General features: G+C 45.7%; 1 protein-coding gene across 2 annotated transcripts in view; it reads left to right on the top strand.

Moving 5' to 3' along the window:
• The window catches only part of LOC144694831 (lysyl oxidase homolog 2-like), a 71,348-nt gene that overhangs the window by 31,794 nt on the left and 24,068 nt on the right, over positions 1-15,486 (top strand). For both annotated transcript variants that reach the window (XM_078565450.1, XM_078565451.1), the window contains exons 4-5: positions 8,723-8,934; positions 12,339-12,552. In XM_078565450.1, the coding sequence (XP_078421576.1) occupies positions 8,723-8,934; positions 12,339-12,552 (426 nt within the window). The remainder of the gene's footprint in view (positions 1-8,722; positions 8,935-12,338; positions 12,553-15,486) is intronic.

The raw sequence follows: 15,486 nt of genomic DNA, 5'->3' as shown, positions 1-15,486 counted from the left end.
CCGCTCAGGAGGCACATGTCCAGCAGGCGATGTCTCGGTACAGGGGCAACACTATATTCAAGCATGTTAAATGTCAGAGAATGAGCCCGGAAGACTGGTCATTATCTTGACCCCTTCACTCTATCTCACGTTGATGGTGTTCACTTGGCTGATATACCCATCTCATCTCAAAAAGCAGGCTGGTACAACTGCAAATAAAATATTCTAGAATTATGTAGAAGGGGGGCCTTTCGGCCCATCATGCCTGTGCCAGCTCTTGGAAAGAACGAGCCCACTGATCCCACTCCCCCCTGCACTTTCCCTGTAGCTTGAAGAGATTTCCTTTCCAATTATTGATTTTGAAGGTTATCATGGGAATGGCATTTAAAGCAGCTTCAAGTCATTGAGCCCACCCAACTCCATTTAAAAAAAAACAATCCTCACTTCTCCTCTTGTTCTTTTACAAGCTACCTTCACTTTGTGTCCTCTGCTTGTTGATGTTGCTGCCATTTTTCTCCCATTGTATACTAGCCGTCTGTTTGGTCTTCAAGCTGCCATTCTTGGCCCCTTTTATAATGGATGGCACATAGTTCATCTCCACTCTGTGGTTCTGCAGCTGTGGATCTTGAGGTGCCTGTGCCTATAATGGCACTTGGCACTTTCTGCTGATATTTGTCATTGGACCTGGTAAGAAATCCTTGCAAATCTAACAGAAACACGCCTGTGCTGTTTTACTTTATTGCCAAATCTTGGTTTGGCTGAAGCATTTGTCACTTTCTGATCTCTCTGACCTGTCCGATATATACAGTGTAGTTCTAGGTCACAGTAAGTATTCTCCAACTTGGACAGACTCTTTTGTGTGTGTCTGGAGTCTGCCTTTCTTCCAGGAAACGTTACCCAGGTCCAGTGGAAAGTTGTGAATGGAACAAAATTGGCTGTGAAATTGGGCCGTTCCAATGCTGACCACGGTCATTGGTGAAGTACCTGAAGATGGTTAGGTCAAGTTCTTTCTCTCTCTGTCTCTGTCTCGGTCTTTCTCTCTTCGCATTTCTCTCTCTCTCTCTCTCTCTCTGCGTCCCTCTCTCTCTCTGCCTCTCTCTCTCTGCCTCTCTCTCTCTGCCTCTCTCTCTGTGTCTCTCTCTCTCTGTCTGCGTCTCTGTCTCTCTCTGTCTGTCTGTCTCTCTCTCTCTCTCTCTGTCTCCTGTCTGTCTGTCTCTCTGTCTCTCTCTCTCTCTCTCTCTCTGTCTGCCTCTCTCTCTGTCTCTGTCCCCTCTCTCTCTCTCTCTCTGTCTCTCTCTGTCTCCTGTCTGTCAGTCTCCTGTCTCTCTGTCTGCCTCTCTCTGTCTCTGTCTCTGTCTCTCTCTGCCTGCGTCTCTGTCTCTCTCTGTCTGTGTCTCTCTCTCTCCTGTCTGTGTGTGTCTCTCTCTCTCCTGTCTGTGTCTGTGTCTCTGTCTCTCTCTCTGTCTCCTGTCTGTCAGTCTCCTCTCTGTCTGCCTCTGTCTGTCTGTCTTTCTCTGTCTGCATCTCTGTCTCTGTCTCTCTCTGTCTGCATCTCTGTCTCTGTCTCTCTCTGCGTCTCTCTCTCTCTGCCTGCGTCTCTGTCTCTCTCTCTCTGTCTGTCTGTGTGTGTGTCTCTCTCTCTCTGTCTCCTGTCTGTCTGTCTCCTGTCTGTCTGTCTCTCTCTCTCTCTCTGTCTGCCTCTCTCTCTGTCTCTGCCCCCTCTCTCTCCCTCTCTGTCTGCATCTCTGTCTCTCGCTCTGTCTCTCTCTTTGTCTCCTGTCTCTCTGTCTGCCTCTCTCTGTCTCTGTCTCTCTCTCTCTCTGTCTGCGTCTCTGTCTGTCTCTGTCTGTCTCCTGTCTGTGTCTCTCTCTCTCTCCTGTCTGTGTGTGTCTCTCTCTCTCTCCTGTCTGTGTGTGTCTCTCTCTCTCTCCTGTCTGTGTCTCTCTCTCTCTCTCCTGTCTGTGTCTCTCTCTCTCTCTCCTGTCTGTGTTTCTCTCTCTCTCTCCTGTCTGTGTCTCTCTCTCTCTCTCCTGTCTGTGTCTCTCTCTCTCTCCTGTCTGTGTCTCTCTCTCTCTCCTGTCTGTGTCTCTCTCTCTCCTGTCTGTGTCTCTCTCTCTCCTGTCTCTGTCTGTCAGTCTCCTCTCTGTCTGTCTCTCTTTTTCTCTCTCTCTCTCGCCTCCCACCTCTCTCTTTCACCTCCCCCCCTCCCCACCCCAACCATCACGTGTATTATAGGATGGCAATGAGAGACAGTGTCTGTAGGAAACAATGTTCCCCGACAGAAATGGCACAATATTGTCAAAGCTGCTCCAAAGTAGCAAGTGTTTCCGATGCAATGAATGCTCCCAGTGGTTTCTGCTGATGGTTTCCACAGCTTTGTGTCTCTTCAAGTTACATGATATTTCCATTCTGCCTTTCCTGAAGCTTGAGTTCTGATATTTGTTCTACAGTCCTGGACATTCACTGAATGTGTTGAAGCCTGTGCGCCCTAAGAACAGAGAGAAATGAGACTTGGGCAGGCCTGACAAGTTGTCAAGCACAGTTATTGAAAAGCGGCTTAGTCTATGGCAACCATGCTGGGACACTGGGCGTCCATTCACAAGCCTAGCAGAGAACTCCTTTCTCCCTGTTCACTGGCTGGTTTTGGAAAGGGTAGGCATAAAATCAAGTTTCATTGCCCCTAGGCCTGGGCTTCATATCTGCACCATAGACTTCGGGGTGGGATCATAGCCAGATGCTCAGTTGGCCTCTCCTTGTAAATCCATAAATGCAGTCTAGGTAATTGTAACTCTTCGTGAGACATGCTAAATAAACCAATCCTATGGCAATATTGGAAATTCTGCCAATGTCCTGTTAAATCTCCCAAAAATCCATCCCAAATTAACTGTGCATTCTATGAGAGATTACTGTATGCAAAATGGCTGAAAAGATAGAAAGACTTGTATTTTTTTTTCTTCATTCATGGGATGTGGGCTTCGCTGGCTGGGCCAGCATTTATAACCCACCGAGTTGCCCTTGAGAAGGTGGTGAGCTGCCTTCTTGAACCTTCTTGTGTGGTATAGGTACATCCACAGCGCTGTTAGGAAGGGAGCTCCAGGATTTTGACCCAATGACAGTGAAGGAACAGCCAATATATTCCCAAGTCAGGATGGTGTGTGGCTTGGAGGGGAACTTGCAGGTGGTGGTGTTCCCATAAATCTGCTGCCCTTGTCCTTCTAGGTGGGAGTGGTCATAGGTTTGGAAGGTGTTCTTAAGGACCCTTGGTGAGTTTATATTGACTTTTTACAGCCTGAGGATATCTCAAGGTGCTTTACAGCCAATTAAATACTTTTTGAAGTGTTGGCACTGTTATAATGTTAGAAATGTAGTAGATGGATTTGGTACATCAAAGATTAATGTGGAACTGAGAACAGCACTGCCCACACAGTGATGTACAAAGGCACATGACCCAGAGCCAGGGGCATCCTGGAGATGGATGCAGTTGGGTTAAGACCTTGAATGGGGTCAGCTCCAGACCTGGACACTTCTGTAAATATGTACATAGCTCTGAGTTGTTCAGGGAGACTTGCTGTTCACAGACTCCAGATTGGAAATTTACTTCATGGTGTCCAAAACAGGATTCTTCAGGAAACATGCCAGCCACTTAGCTCTCGCAAACAGCAATGCCATCATGACAAGATGTTATGTTGATTGGTGAATCGATATTGGCCAGGACGGTAGGGATAGCTCCCCTTTTCTTCTTTGAAATTATGTTTTGGGATCTTATAGAGAAACCTTACAGGGCCTCGTCTCTTGACAGTACAGCCAGATCTAACAGCATGGAAGAGGGATTGAGAGGCCACTGTACATTCCACACTCAACATATGGTTTTCTCTCTTAGCTCACCAGAATGGAATGAGTCAAAGCTTCGATCTGGTACATTGCGTTCCCCGAGTATAAACTTGTTTTGTTTAACTTTTCCTAAGGCTATCTCTTTGGTAGGACCCTGAGCAATGCGCAATTCTGACAGCACTTCAATTGTATACAAGATTTTATTCAAAACCCTCGCTTTCCTTGCTCTCTTTAGGTTAACGTTGTGCATGCCTCTGATCAGCAATTCAGTCTGCACTGAGATTGTACTGTACAGGATTTCAGTCAAGCTCCTCATTTCAGCTCATGTTTAGTCAACTGGTGCCATTGAAAATGTGGCTCAAGCTTTCAATGACTTCAACAGACAATGTGTAATATAGAGTTACTTACACGATACAGCAGATTAACAGGCTCTTAGGTACAACCACTTTATGTCCCACCTGAATGTCCTCCTATTCTGTCTACTCTAACTCTGCTCCTTTAGTATCTTATGTAGCTTCCCTTTAAATGCAACACACACACACACACACACACCTCAACGGCATCGCAGAAGGGCCAGTGTCCACACAGACACAGGGAAACAGGCTGTTGCTCAGTCCCTTCCATCCACAGCCAGCTGCTGTTCATCTGGATGGGGGAGTCAGCACCTATAGTTTGAACAAAAATTAAGCTTAAGCCCTCCTCATCTGCCTGTTCAAGGAGATGGAATAAATCCTGCAGCGCTATTTCAAGGAAGAGCAGGTGCCTTCTCCGTGCACCCCCTGCGTGCCCTGGTCAATATCTATCCAACAAACTGAAAACAAAACCGATTGGCCCCTGGTCATTGGTGGGATCTTGCTGTGTGCAAAGTGGGCAGAATGGTTCCCACACTTCAACAGTACCTCATTGGCTGTATCCTGAGGTTGTGAAAGACGGGCACAAAATAAAGGCAAGTATTTTCTTTCCCTTAATAAGAAAAAGCGTCGATGTGGAAGATATATTTGTCAAAATGGACCTCCCTTGTCCCTCACTCGAAGCTGTTAACTCCCACTGCCCTCCAATTGCATGGCTGATTTTGATAGCAGTTGGGGGAAGGGAAGCTTTCCCTGTTCTAAAAAGATAAGACATAGGAGTAGCAGGAGGCTGTTCAGCCCTTCGAGTCTGTTTTCCCATCATTAAAATCATGGCTGATCTTCTTCTACCTCAACTCCACCTCTCTGTCTTATCCCCATCTTGGCTGATTCCTTTAATGTCGAAGAATCTATCACAGCCCTGATTGTCATCAACAACTGAGCATCCAAAGCTCTCTGGGCTAATCCAAAGACTCAGAGCTCTCTGAGTGAAGAAATCTCTCCAAGTCTACGTTCTAAATGGTGAAACCCTTGTTTTGAGCCTGTGCCTCCTAGTTCTAGATTCACCAACCAGGGGAAACAGCCTCTCGGTATCTACCCTGTCAAGCCCTCCAGTTGATGTGCACATTTTGACGAGTCAGGGGAACTGAGTCCAGAGATACTGCTGCGCTGGCAAAGATGATTCGATCCAGAATGAATCAAGAATCAAACCTGATGGTTACCTTTGGTTTGTTTGGGGACTTTTGTGGAGCAAATACAAAAGGAGACCATTCAGCCCATCCTGGCTGTGCTGGCTCCTTGGAAGATTTGTCGCACCAGCCCTGGGTCTGTTTTCCCCCCACTAGCCACTGATTTCTTAAAACTAGAGATGCTGGATGCTTACTGGTGTCCCTCCCTTTGTACTATCCTGGGGGCACTGAAAGGTCAGTTCCTGTCTGCATTGAAGTGACAGTGGAGCCCAAGATGGCGTCACTGGACTAGAACTAGATAAATAAGTTGGTGTTGGCAAAGAGGGAGATGGGCATGCCTCTTGCCAAATTCCCTCAGACCAGTCCTCGTAGAGAATCAACAGGAACCAATTATTTACAAATAATTACAATTATAAATAAAATTTTCCTAGTGTGGGAGCAGTGTTTGTTTGGGAGTGTTTGAGTTTTTCATGTGAGTCCCAGCTGTTGAAGGATGAAGGAATGTTTGAAATAACAGACAAAACATCTGCTTATAGGCTAAAGAGGTCTGGTAGGGTGGGAGCTCACAGTATCACATATGTTTACAGTGCAGGAGGCCATTCGGTCCATTGAGTCTGCATTGAATCTCTGAAAGAGCATCTGAAAGAGTCCCGCTCCCCTACCTTATCCCCATAATCTTGCAGCACCTTTATTTTAGACATCAGTCCAATTCCCTTTTGAATACCTTGATCGAACCTGCCTCCACCACCCTCTCAGGAAGCTCGTTCCACACTCCAACCACCTTCTGGGTGAAAAAAATTTTCCTCGTATCACTTTTACCCCTTTTACCAATTATTTTGAATCTGTACCCTCTAGTTCTTGATGGTTCCTTGAGTAGGAACAGTTTCTCACCATTTACCCTGTCCACACCCTTCAGGATCTTGAATACCTCTGTCAAGTCTCCCCTCGGCCTTCTTTTCTCCAGGGAAAACAGTCCCAACCTCTCCAATCTATCCTCATAGCTACGGTTCTTTATCCCTGGAGTCACTCTTGTGAAATAAGTGAATCTGTGAGTTGCAAGAAAGTCGGATAATTTCGAGCTTATTTGGGAACGAAGATGAACTCACATCCCTTTGAATTGTTTTCAGTCAAATTTCCCTCACTCTTTATTCCTCCGCCTCTGGGCTTTTTTATTCTTTCAAATGCCAAGATCAGCAGCATTTGTTGTCCATCGCTTGAACTGTGTAGTCTGTTAGGCCATTTCAGAGGTTGTTTGAAAGTCATTGCTATGGGTCTGGCGTGACATATAGGCCAAACCAGGGAAGGACGGCAGATTTCCTTCCCAAAGGACATTAGTGAACCAGATGGGTTTTTATAACTGTCAACAATGGTTCTCATGGTCACCATTACTAAAACTAGCTTTATGTACCAGATCTATTAATTGAATTTAAATTCCAGCAGCTGCTGTGGTGGGATTTGAACCCATGTCCCCAGAGCATCAGCCTGGCCTCTGGATTATTAATCCAGTGACATTACTGTAGAATAAGGGTCTGGCACATACAGGGTTAATGTGGGACTGAATACAGTACATGACCCACACCCAGGGTCAGTCTAGTATGTGTACCACCAAGCATGGAAGCAGCTCCTAGCAGCTCCTTACTGTATATTTGTAAACAGTTCAGAGTCAATAAAGACTTATAGTTAACCTACATATGACTACGAAGACTCCATCAAACCTACCAAACTATAACCAACATCCTGCAACAATTCCCACTATTTTCCTGATGTGTTTCTGGGCAGTACTAGTTCAGGGACACAGTAAATACATAGGCAGAGTGGTGCGGTAGTTATTGGACCACTAATGCAGGGAATTTCCCACATAGTGGTTTGAGAATCTAAGTTTAGTTTCAAAAATCAGAAAGACTTGAAATTGTTAGATTGTCATAAAGCCTTAACTGGCTCATCCATGCCCGATAAAGAAGGAAACCTGTCACCCTCTTTTCAAGAGAAACAAACTCCTTCTTGCCCGTTCCTTTCCTCACCGTTCTGCTCTCATTCATGGAAATCTTTTTTTTTGCACCTTCTCCCATGCCTCTCTCTACTTTTTTATAATATGGTGGCCAGAACTGTACACAATACTCCCAAGATCTAACCAGGGTTCAAAACAAATTCTGCTTAAGTTTGATCCAGGAAGGAATATTCCTTCCTGACAGATATTCCTTCCTGGTCTTTATGTGGGGATCTTTCACCTGTCTGCTGTGTTCTGCCCAAATCTCTCTGCATTTTGAGAACATCTTAGGCACTGGGTAAGTGTTGAGAATGTGGAGTAAGAGATGGCTGTCATTTCCAGACAAGCTGAATGAATGACAGGTTAATTTCTATCACTGAGCGACGTTCAAAGGCTGACCAGCAAGCTGAAAGCCTACGTAATCTGCACCTTTCATTAACAGGAGAGAGCCTGGAGTCACGCCACGATTGACATAAACCATTTCCTCCTCCTGCCAGGTACTTCAGCCTGTTCCTGTAACCAGGAACAGACCAGGTTAACAACTGATCCTTATGGCCGTGCTCCAGACCTGGGTTCAAAAGCTAGAGTCTTCTCCAAGGATTGGATGATGATAGTTTTACACTGTCCTTGGTGCAGCAATTTCTCTGAACTGCCTGTTTTTAGCCTTTAGAATCCACGCGGTTGTTAGTCAAAGACGGAGGAGAAAGCAGTGAAACAAGTTGTAGTGTGATTACTGAAATTTAGTTCCGAATGAAGGCTGCTGTTGCTGGGTTGTTCTCGGCTTGCTGGATCCTGCACAGCTGCTGGGCTGGGATGTTTGTGTTCGTTTTGAAAAACCAACGCCAGTGCCGAGGCAATCTCCCACACTCCGCGAATGGGAGAGAGCTTGTGAGGGATTGGTCACTGGTGGTCACGGTATTATAAGCCATAAAATATGACCGACTGGCACCTCCTCAGTGAGGGAGGGACAGTAAAAAGTGATCTTGCTAACAATGCTCCCATCCTGGAAGCAGTTGCAAAATGGCTCAGATTCAAGGACCCAGAGGGGATGTGAGGAAGAACTATTCTTACACAGTGAGTGCTTAGGATTTGGAATGCATTGCCTGATAGGGCAGTGGAAACAAATTCAATTGTACATTTCCAAAGGAAGGAAAAAGATTGCAGCGATAAATGAGAAAGCGCAGGAGGATGGGACTAACTGGATTGTCCTTTAAAAGAGCCAGCACAGACTCAAGGGGGTGAATGGCCTCCATTTGTGCTGCACTATTGTATGTACTGTATCCTGCTGTTGTCTGCCGCAGATAATAAGTGGAGGAGATAATGACTTGAGTCGTGGAGATTGCTTTCAGCTGTCTGATGTGGTGGATTTTTTTTTTGCTTCATTTCAGGAAGAGCAGTTGCAAGTGCAAGATGTTCGCATCAAGGGAGTCTTTAGTTCATCCAGGAATCGCATGCCTATTACTGAGGGTTATGTCCAAGTGAAGCAGGATGGAGAATGGAAGCCAATCTGTAACACTGACTGGTCATCCATGAACAGCAGAGTCATCTGTGGCATGTTTGGATTCCCAGCAGAGAAAAACTACAACATGAAGATTTACAAGTAAGGACAGAGTTTGGTCACATTGCAGCTTTCCGTGCAAAAGGTACAACAGTAACCTGGCTGGAGGTACCATGCCCCTCTTCTAGGAGTGAGCAGGGAGACATGAGCTCAGTGCATGTTTGACATAACGTTTCTTCAGCCTGGTTCAAACTGAGTTCAGTCAGCGTGAGAAGGTCAGTCAGAGAAGGCATGAAGTTCTCTCATGACTGCAAGTGGTCTTCCTTCAGATGTAACATCAGGATTGTAGTCCAGAAACAGGCCATTCAGCCCAACTGACGCATGTTGGCTCCACATGAGCCTCCTGAGATGAGGAGGCATTCTTCTCTCAAAAAAGCTGTCAGTCTTTGGAATTCGCTTCCCCAGAGAGCAGTGGAGGCTGGCTCATTGAATGTTTTCAAGGTTGAGTTAGACAGATATCTGATCTACAAGGCAATCTGGGGCCATTGTGGGAGCAGGCAGGAAAACAGGGTTCAAGCCACAATCAGATCAGCTGTCACCTTATTGAATGGTGGAGCAGGCTCGATGGGCTGAATGGTCTACTCCTATTGCTTATGTTGCTCCTATTCCTCAACTAATCCTAACAGCACACTCTTCTATTCCTTTCTCCTTTGTGTGTTTATCTAGCTACCCCTCTCTCTACCACTAAACCATTCCCTGTGGCAGTGACTTCCATATTCTCACCACTCTCTGGATAAAGAAGTTTCTCCTGCATTCCCTATTGCAATAGTTTCTTCTGTCTTTCTTTCTCAAAGCCCTTGGTTATTTGAAACACCTAGTCTCTATCTCTCTGCTCTTTTACAGATTTTCTATATCCCCAGCTTTAGCAGGAATTCCGTTCTCAGAGGGGAATCCAGGGACAGTGCAGCAAAGTGGTGTTGAGATTGAAGATCAGCCGTGATAGTATTGCACAGTGGAGCAGGCTTGAGGGGCCGAATGGCCTACTCCTCTTTTACTGTTCAGACGAGCTGCAAACTGAAGCAATCTTCTCAATGGCTTTTATTGTCTGTGATGTATTCAGCTAAAGCTACTGCCAGGTCAAAGCTACATTACACACAGAGACACACACACACACACACAGACACAGACACACACACACCACACACACACACACTCCTTTTATTGTCTGTGATGTATTCAGCTAAAGCTACTGCCAGGTCAAAGCTACATTACACACACACACACACACACACACACACAGACATACACACACCACAGACACACAGACACACACACACACTCCCTTTATTGGATTGTGCCTCTCTGAAGCTCAGTCTAAGGACTGGAGGCATTTTTCAATCTTGTTTGTTCTTTGAGCTCAAGAGTCAGGATGATGAGATAAGGACTGAATAGTTTCACATTGAAGTTCAAGGCTCTGTTGATCATCAGAATGCACTGTACAAGAAGCAGTTCAATCTTTCTAATGATGTTGTGTGTTTTGTGTTTCACCTTGAGTTCGGGTCTTGGATGAGTTTTTTGAGGGTTTGTCAGGTTATCCTAAGAATACTAGTGTAGGCTCTTATTCATAAAAAGTATTCTTGTTTCTTTACAGATCTAGATACATCTCAGTGCTCTGTACATGGTTGTACTTATGCTTCCCATCAGGTCAGTCTTAGTCATGTGACCGTGCACCATCGTTACTTCAGTATCAGGTGCTCCTGGTGTGTTAACTCTTTACTCTATAGTTTGGATGGACCTGTCATGTTTGAATAATCTCTCCCTCCCTGGGTCGGTTTGGAACTCCTCCATTGCACCACATCCCAGTCCAGTCCCTTGCTGCCCCCTTGCTCCCTATCCCACCACCTGCTGCTTCCCTGATCCTGCATGTCCCACCCCCCTCTTTACCCCCACCCTATTATGGATCCCTCTGTCCCTCAGCCCCAACCTCATACTTGCCCACCCCCTCCAGTCCCCCACTCCCCCTGATGTTCCTCTGTTTCCCCTGACTCGCTCACACCCCCACCACCACCTACTTCCCAATCCCTACTTCCCCAACACCCTCCATTCGTCCACCTGCCTCTGTTGCCCCTCTCCCATTACTACCTTCTGCCTCCCCCTCCCCCAATCCATCCACCAGCTGTCACCTGATGAGATCGGTGCCCTGGAGAAATAAAGCTATCAATCTGAGCTTGGGAAAAGTGAATTAACCTCCGAGCATCTGCACTCTCTCCTGGAAGAGAGTTCCACATCTGTATGTTTCCTGGTCTCATTCCTGAATGGCTCAGCTTTAATTGGAATTATAGTTTCCCCCCTTGAATGTCAAGTCAAAGCTTCAGGGCTATTGGCAAGAGTGGGGGAGAGAACAGGAACAGATTCAATGGCAGAAAGGCCCCTTTCAATGCTCTATGATCCCAGCCTGGTATTGAACATTATGACAGAAAGTAAGTTTGTATTGCCTGGAATATGGGCGGTTCAGGAGAGATTTGGTTGAGTTTTGGAGGATTTTGGAAGGAAGCATTCACGGAGGAGGGGAAATATATTTTCTGCTGGTGGGAAGACCGGAACGAGGGGATGTGATGGGAAAGTCAGAGCTAGGCCATTCAGGAGAGAAATTAGAAACCAATTCTTCACACACACAACTCTCTCCTACAAAAAACTATATTAGTCATTTCACATCCAAGAGTTGTAGATTGTTGTAGATGTAGCATCTGGAACCAAGCAGCTCAATTTGGAGATTGGCTGGCTCCATCTCTCTGTTCCTGTTAGTGTATATTGGTCCTGTAGTGTATACTGGCGCTCTCTGTGTGTTCCTGTTAGTGTATATTGGTCCTGTAGTGTACACTGGTGCTCTCTGTATGTTCCTGTTAGTGTATATTGTTCCTGTAGTGTATACTGGCGCTCTCTGTGTGTTCCTGTTAGTGTATATTGTTCCTGTAGTGTATACTGGCGCTCTCTGTGTGTTCCTGTTAGTGTATATTGGTCCTGTAGTGTATATTGGTCCTGTAGTGTATACTGGCGCTCTCTGTGTGTTCCTGTTAGTGTATATTGGTCCTGTAGTGTATATTGGTCCTGTAGTGTATACTGGCGCTCTCTGTGTGTTCCTGTTAGTGTATATTGGTCCTGTAGTGTACACTGGTGCTCTCTGTGTGTTCCTGACAGTGTATATTGGTCCTGTAGTGTATACTGGCGCTCTCTGTGTGTTCCTGTTAGTGTATATTGTTCCTGTTAGTGTATACTGGCGCTCTCTGTGTGTTCCTGTTAGTGTATATTGGTCCTGTAGTGTACACTGGCGCTCTCTGTATGTTCCTGTTAGTGTATATTGTTCCTGTAGTGTACACTGGTGCTCTCTGTGTGTTCCTGACAGTGTATATTGGTCCTATAGTGTGTACTCACTCCCTGTCTATGCTCCAGTGGTGTGTGTTGGTCCTGTATTGTGGTTTGATCTTTGTTTCCTATCTTTTCTACAGAACTTTTGCAAGCAGGACGAAGCATACCTACTGGCCCTACAGCATTAACTGCACGGGCAATGAAGCCCACCTGTCCAGTTGTAACCTGGGCCACTCTGTGGTGAGCAGAAACAACAGCTGTCCGAGCCAGATGCCTGCCGTTGTGAGCTGTGTGGCAGGCAGAGCCTTCGCTGCTATCAGCACCACTCGAGTCAGAAAGGCCTTCCAGACTGAGGTGAGGACTGCATTGTCTTTGCTCCCAGTGATCATTTAAAGCAGGATGGCAGAATCCAAGTGGGTAGATGGAGTTAACACATGGATTAGCCACAATCTCATTGACTTGCTAAAACAGCCTTGAGGGGCTGAATGGCCTCCACCTGTCCCTATAATAACACTAGGGCTATCTGTCACTTGCTCATCCTGCTTTCTACCCTTAATGTAACCATTAGCACATTTCTTAGCTAATATCACCACCGTCAACACCTCTTTGTCCTTTTGTCTATGACATATTTTGGCAATCGCCACCTATCACTGGTCCTCTATCCAGCTCTACCTGTCCCACCCCCCCTTAAACCAGCTTATATTTCACCTCTTTTCTATTTTTCCTTAGTTCTGTTGAAGAGTCATACGGACTCGAAACGTTAACTGTGTTCCTCTCCGCAGATGCTGTCAGACCTGCTGAGTTTTTCCAGGTATTTTTGTTTTTGTTGCCTATAATAACACTGCTTCATCTGTAAGAGTTCAATAGAGCACTGTTCCATTAAAAGAGACGAATGCTCCAGAGCCAGTCATCAAAGGCACTGAGCCCAGGAGGTTAGTTAACAAAATGAGAGCACATGGGATTGGGCGTAATATACTGGCATGGATTGAGAACTCCTTAACAGACAAAAAACAGAGTAGGAATAAATGGGTCATATTTAAGATGGCAGGCTGTGACTAGTGGGGTACCAAATGAATTTTTTCCAAGTTTGCTGATGACGCAACTAGATGGGAATGTGAGCGATGAGGAGGGTGCGAAGAGGCTTCAAGGGAATCCTGACAGTCAGTGAATGGGCAAGAACATGGCAGATGGAATTTAATGTGAAAAAGTGTTAAGTTATCCACTTTGGTAGAAAAAAAAAGGTGAATATTTCTTTAATGGCGAGAGCTTGGGAAGTTTTGATGTCCAAGGGACTTGGATGTCCTTGTTCATGAGTCATTAAAAGCTAGCATGCAGATGCCTTAAGCAATTAGGAAGGCAAACGGCCTGTTGGCCTTTATCGCAAGGGGATTTGAATACAGGAGTAAAAATGTCTTGCTGCAATTATATAGAGCTTTGGTGAAAACTCACCTGGAGTATTGTGTACAGCTTTGGTCTCCTTAGCCAAGTATTTACTGGCCATAGAGGGAGTGCAACGGAGGTTCGTCAGACTAATCCCTGGGATGTTGAGATTGTATTATGAGGAGAAATTGAGGAAACTGGGCCTAGTGTATTCTCCAGAGTTTTGAAGAATGAGAGGTGATCTCATTGAAACTTACCCTGTCACGCCCTGTAAGAATTTTGAACATGTGGATCAGATGTTTCCCTTGGCTTGTGAGTCTAGAACCAGGGGTCGCAGTCTAAAGGACAGGCCATTTAGAACTGAAATAAAGGAGGAATTTTTTTCACTCAGAGTGTGGTGAATCTTTGAATTCTCTACCCCAGAGGCTGTGGAAGCTCAGTCCTTGAATATATTCAAGACAGCAATGTATAGATTTCTGGATCCTAATGACATCCAGGGATATGGGGATAGCACAAGAAATTGGCACTGAGGTAGATGATCATCCATGATCTAACTGAATGGAGAAGCAGGCTCGATAGACCGAATGGTCTACTCCTGTCCCTGTTTCCTATGAGTCTGTCAATAGGGTCAGATAGTTCATAGAAATCCCAGCAGATAGTGGGTAGTGAGCTTCAGTTGCTGTTTGTACTAGTGGTTCTCTTTGTGTCAGTGTGTGCCAGCAATACCCTGGCTGTGAGCTCACAAAACTGGAAGTGTGTTATGACAGCAAGCACAGCAGCTGACTTCCACACAGCAAGATCCCACAAGCAGTCATAGACGATTGAGGAGAGGATCTCTTGGTGGTGACCCGGTTGACAGAGAGATGCTCACCAGGACTGGAGTTCAGCTGAGACCTTGTACTCTAGATCCTTCAGTGGGATATGAACCAACAACCTCCTGACTGTGGGGTGAGAGTGCTCCTGACAGAGCCATGGTCGGGAGCAGTCAGTGTCCAGTCTGACACCAACAAGGAGATGTGGTGGTCAGGGACAGAGAGAGGCCCGAAAACTGGACAGCAAACGCGAGCTAATCATGCTGCCCTTGAGAACTCGAGGCTCCTTCATAATTGGTCGATGTTAAAAAGTGTTCTTGGATAGTTTAGGAAGTGAAACTTGAAACACAAATCACCACATTGCACATTCCACATCACATCTGTAATGCACTTTGGAAAATAGAAGCCAGATGGGTGTGTTGGCTGAGAATCTTAATCTTTTTTCAGCCAGAGATGCACTGTGTGAGTGGTTACTCAACCTTCACTGGAAGCTTTTTTCCAACCTTCTGGCGTCCTGAGCTGAGATTGCACTGAATGGTGATTTAATCATGAGAACTGAGAAGCTCCATTGCTGAGTGGCTGGGTACAGGTCCTCTTATCCACTCTGTTGCTGGCACATGATGACCGCAAGCTCCCAGCTCTGACCCCAGTTCTGTGCCCAGCTGGCTGGTGAAAACATCAGTCACATGTGTAAACAGTGGCCTCAGATTCAGAGAGAAGGATAATTCAGCTTTGATTCCTCTTCATCCTGCTGTTCAGCTCTCCCATTCTTCGGAACCTCTCAGTGTGTCCCTCAGAAAACCTCTTTATCTTCCCCCACCTCTCTCCTTCTCTCCCTTGTCATTTATTCCTTAAAGCCCAGCTCTTTGAGCAAGCTTTTAATCACTTATTCTTATTTACCCCTTGTGGGGCTCGGCATTGTGTGACAATCCTCTTGTGAAATATCTAGGCGTGTTTAAGGTGCTATAGATATGTAAAATGTTGTTGCGTATCCATTTTTTAAATCATTCATGGGTGGACAGGATAAAATTGCTTCCCTTGATGGAGACTTCTAGAACCAGGTGACATAGATTCAAGATAAGTGGCAGAAGGTGTA

This window comes from Cetorhinus maximus, chromosome 20, assembly GCF_964194155.1.
Source record: "Cetorhinus maximus chromosome 20, sCetMax3.hap1.1, whole genome shotgun sequence".
Lineage (NCBI taxonomy): Eukaryota > Metazoa > Chordata > Chondrichthyes > Lamniformes > Cetorhinidae > Cetorhinus > Cetorhinus maximus.
Note: the sequence above shows the minus strand (reverse complement) of the source record. Positions and strands in the feature narration are given on the sequence as shown.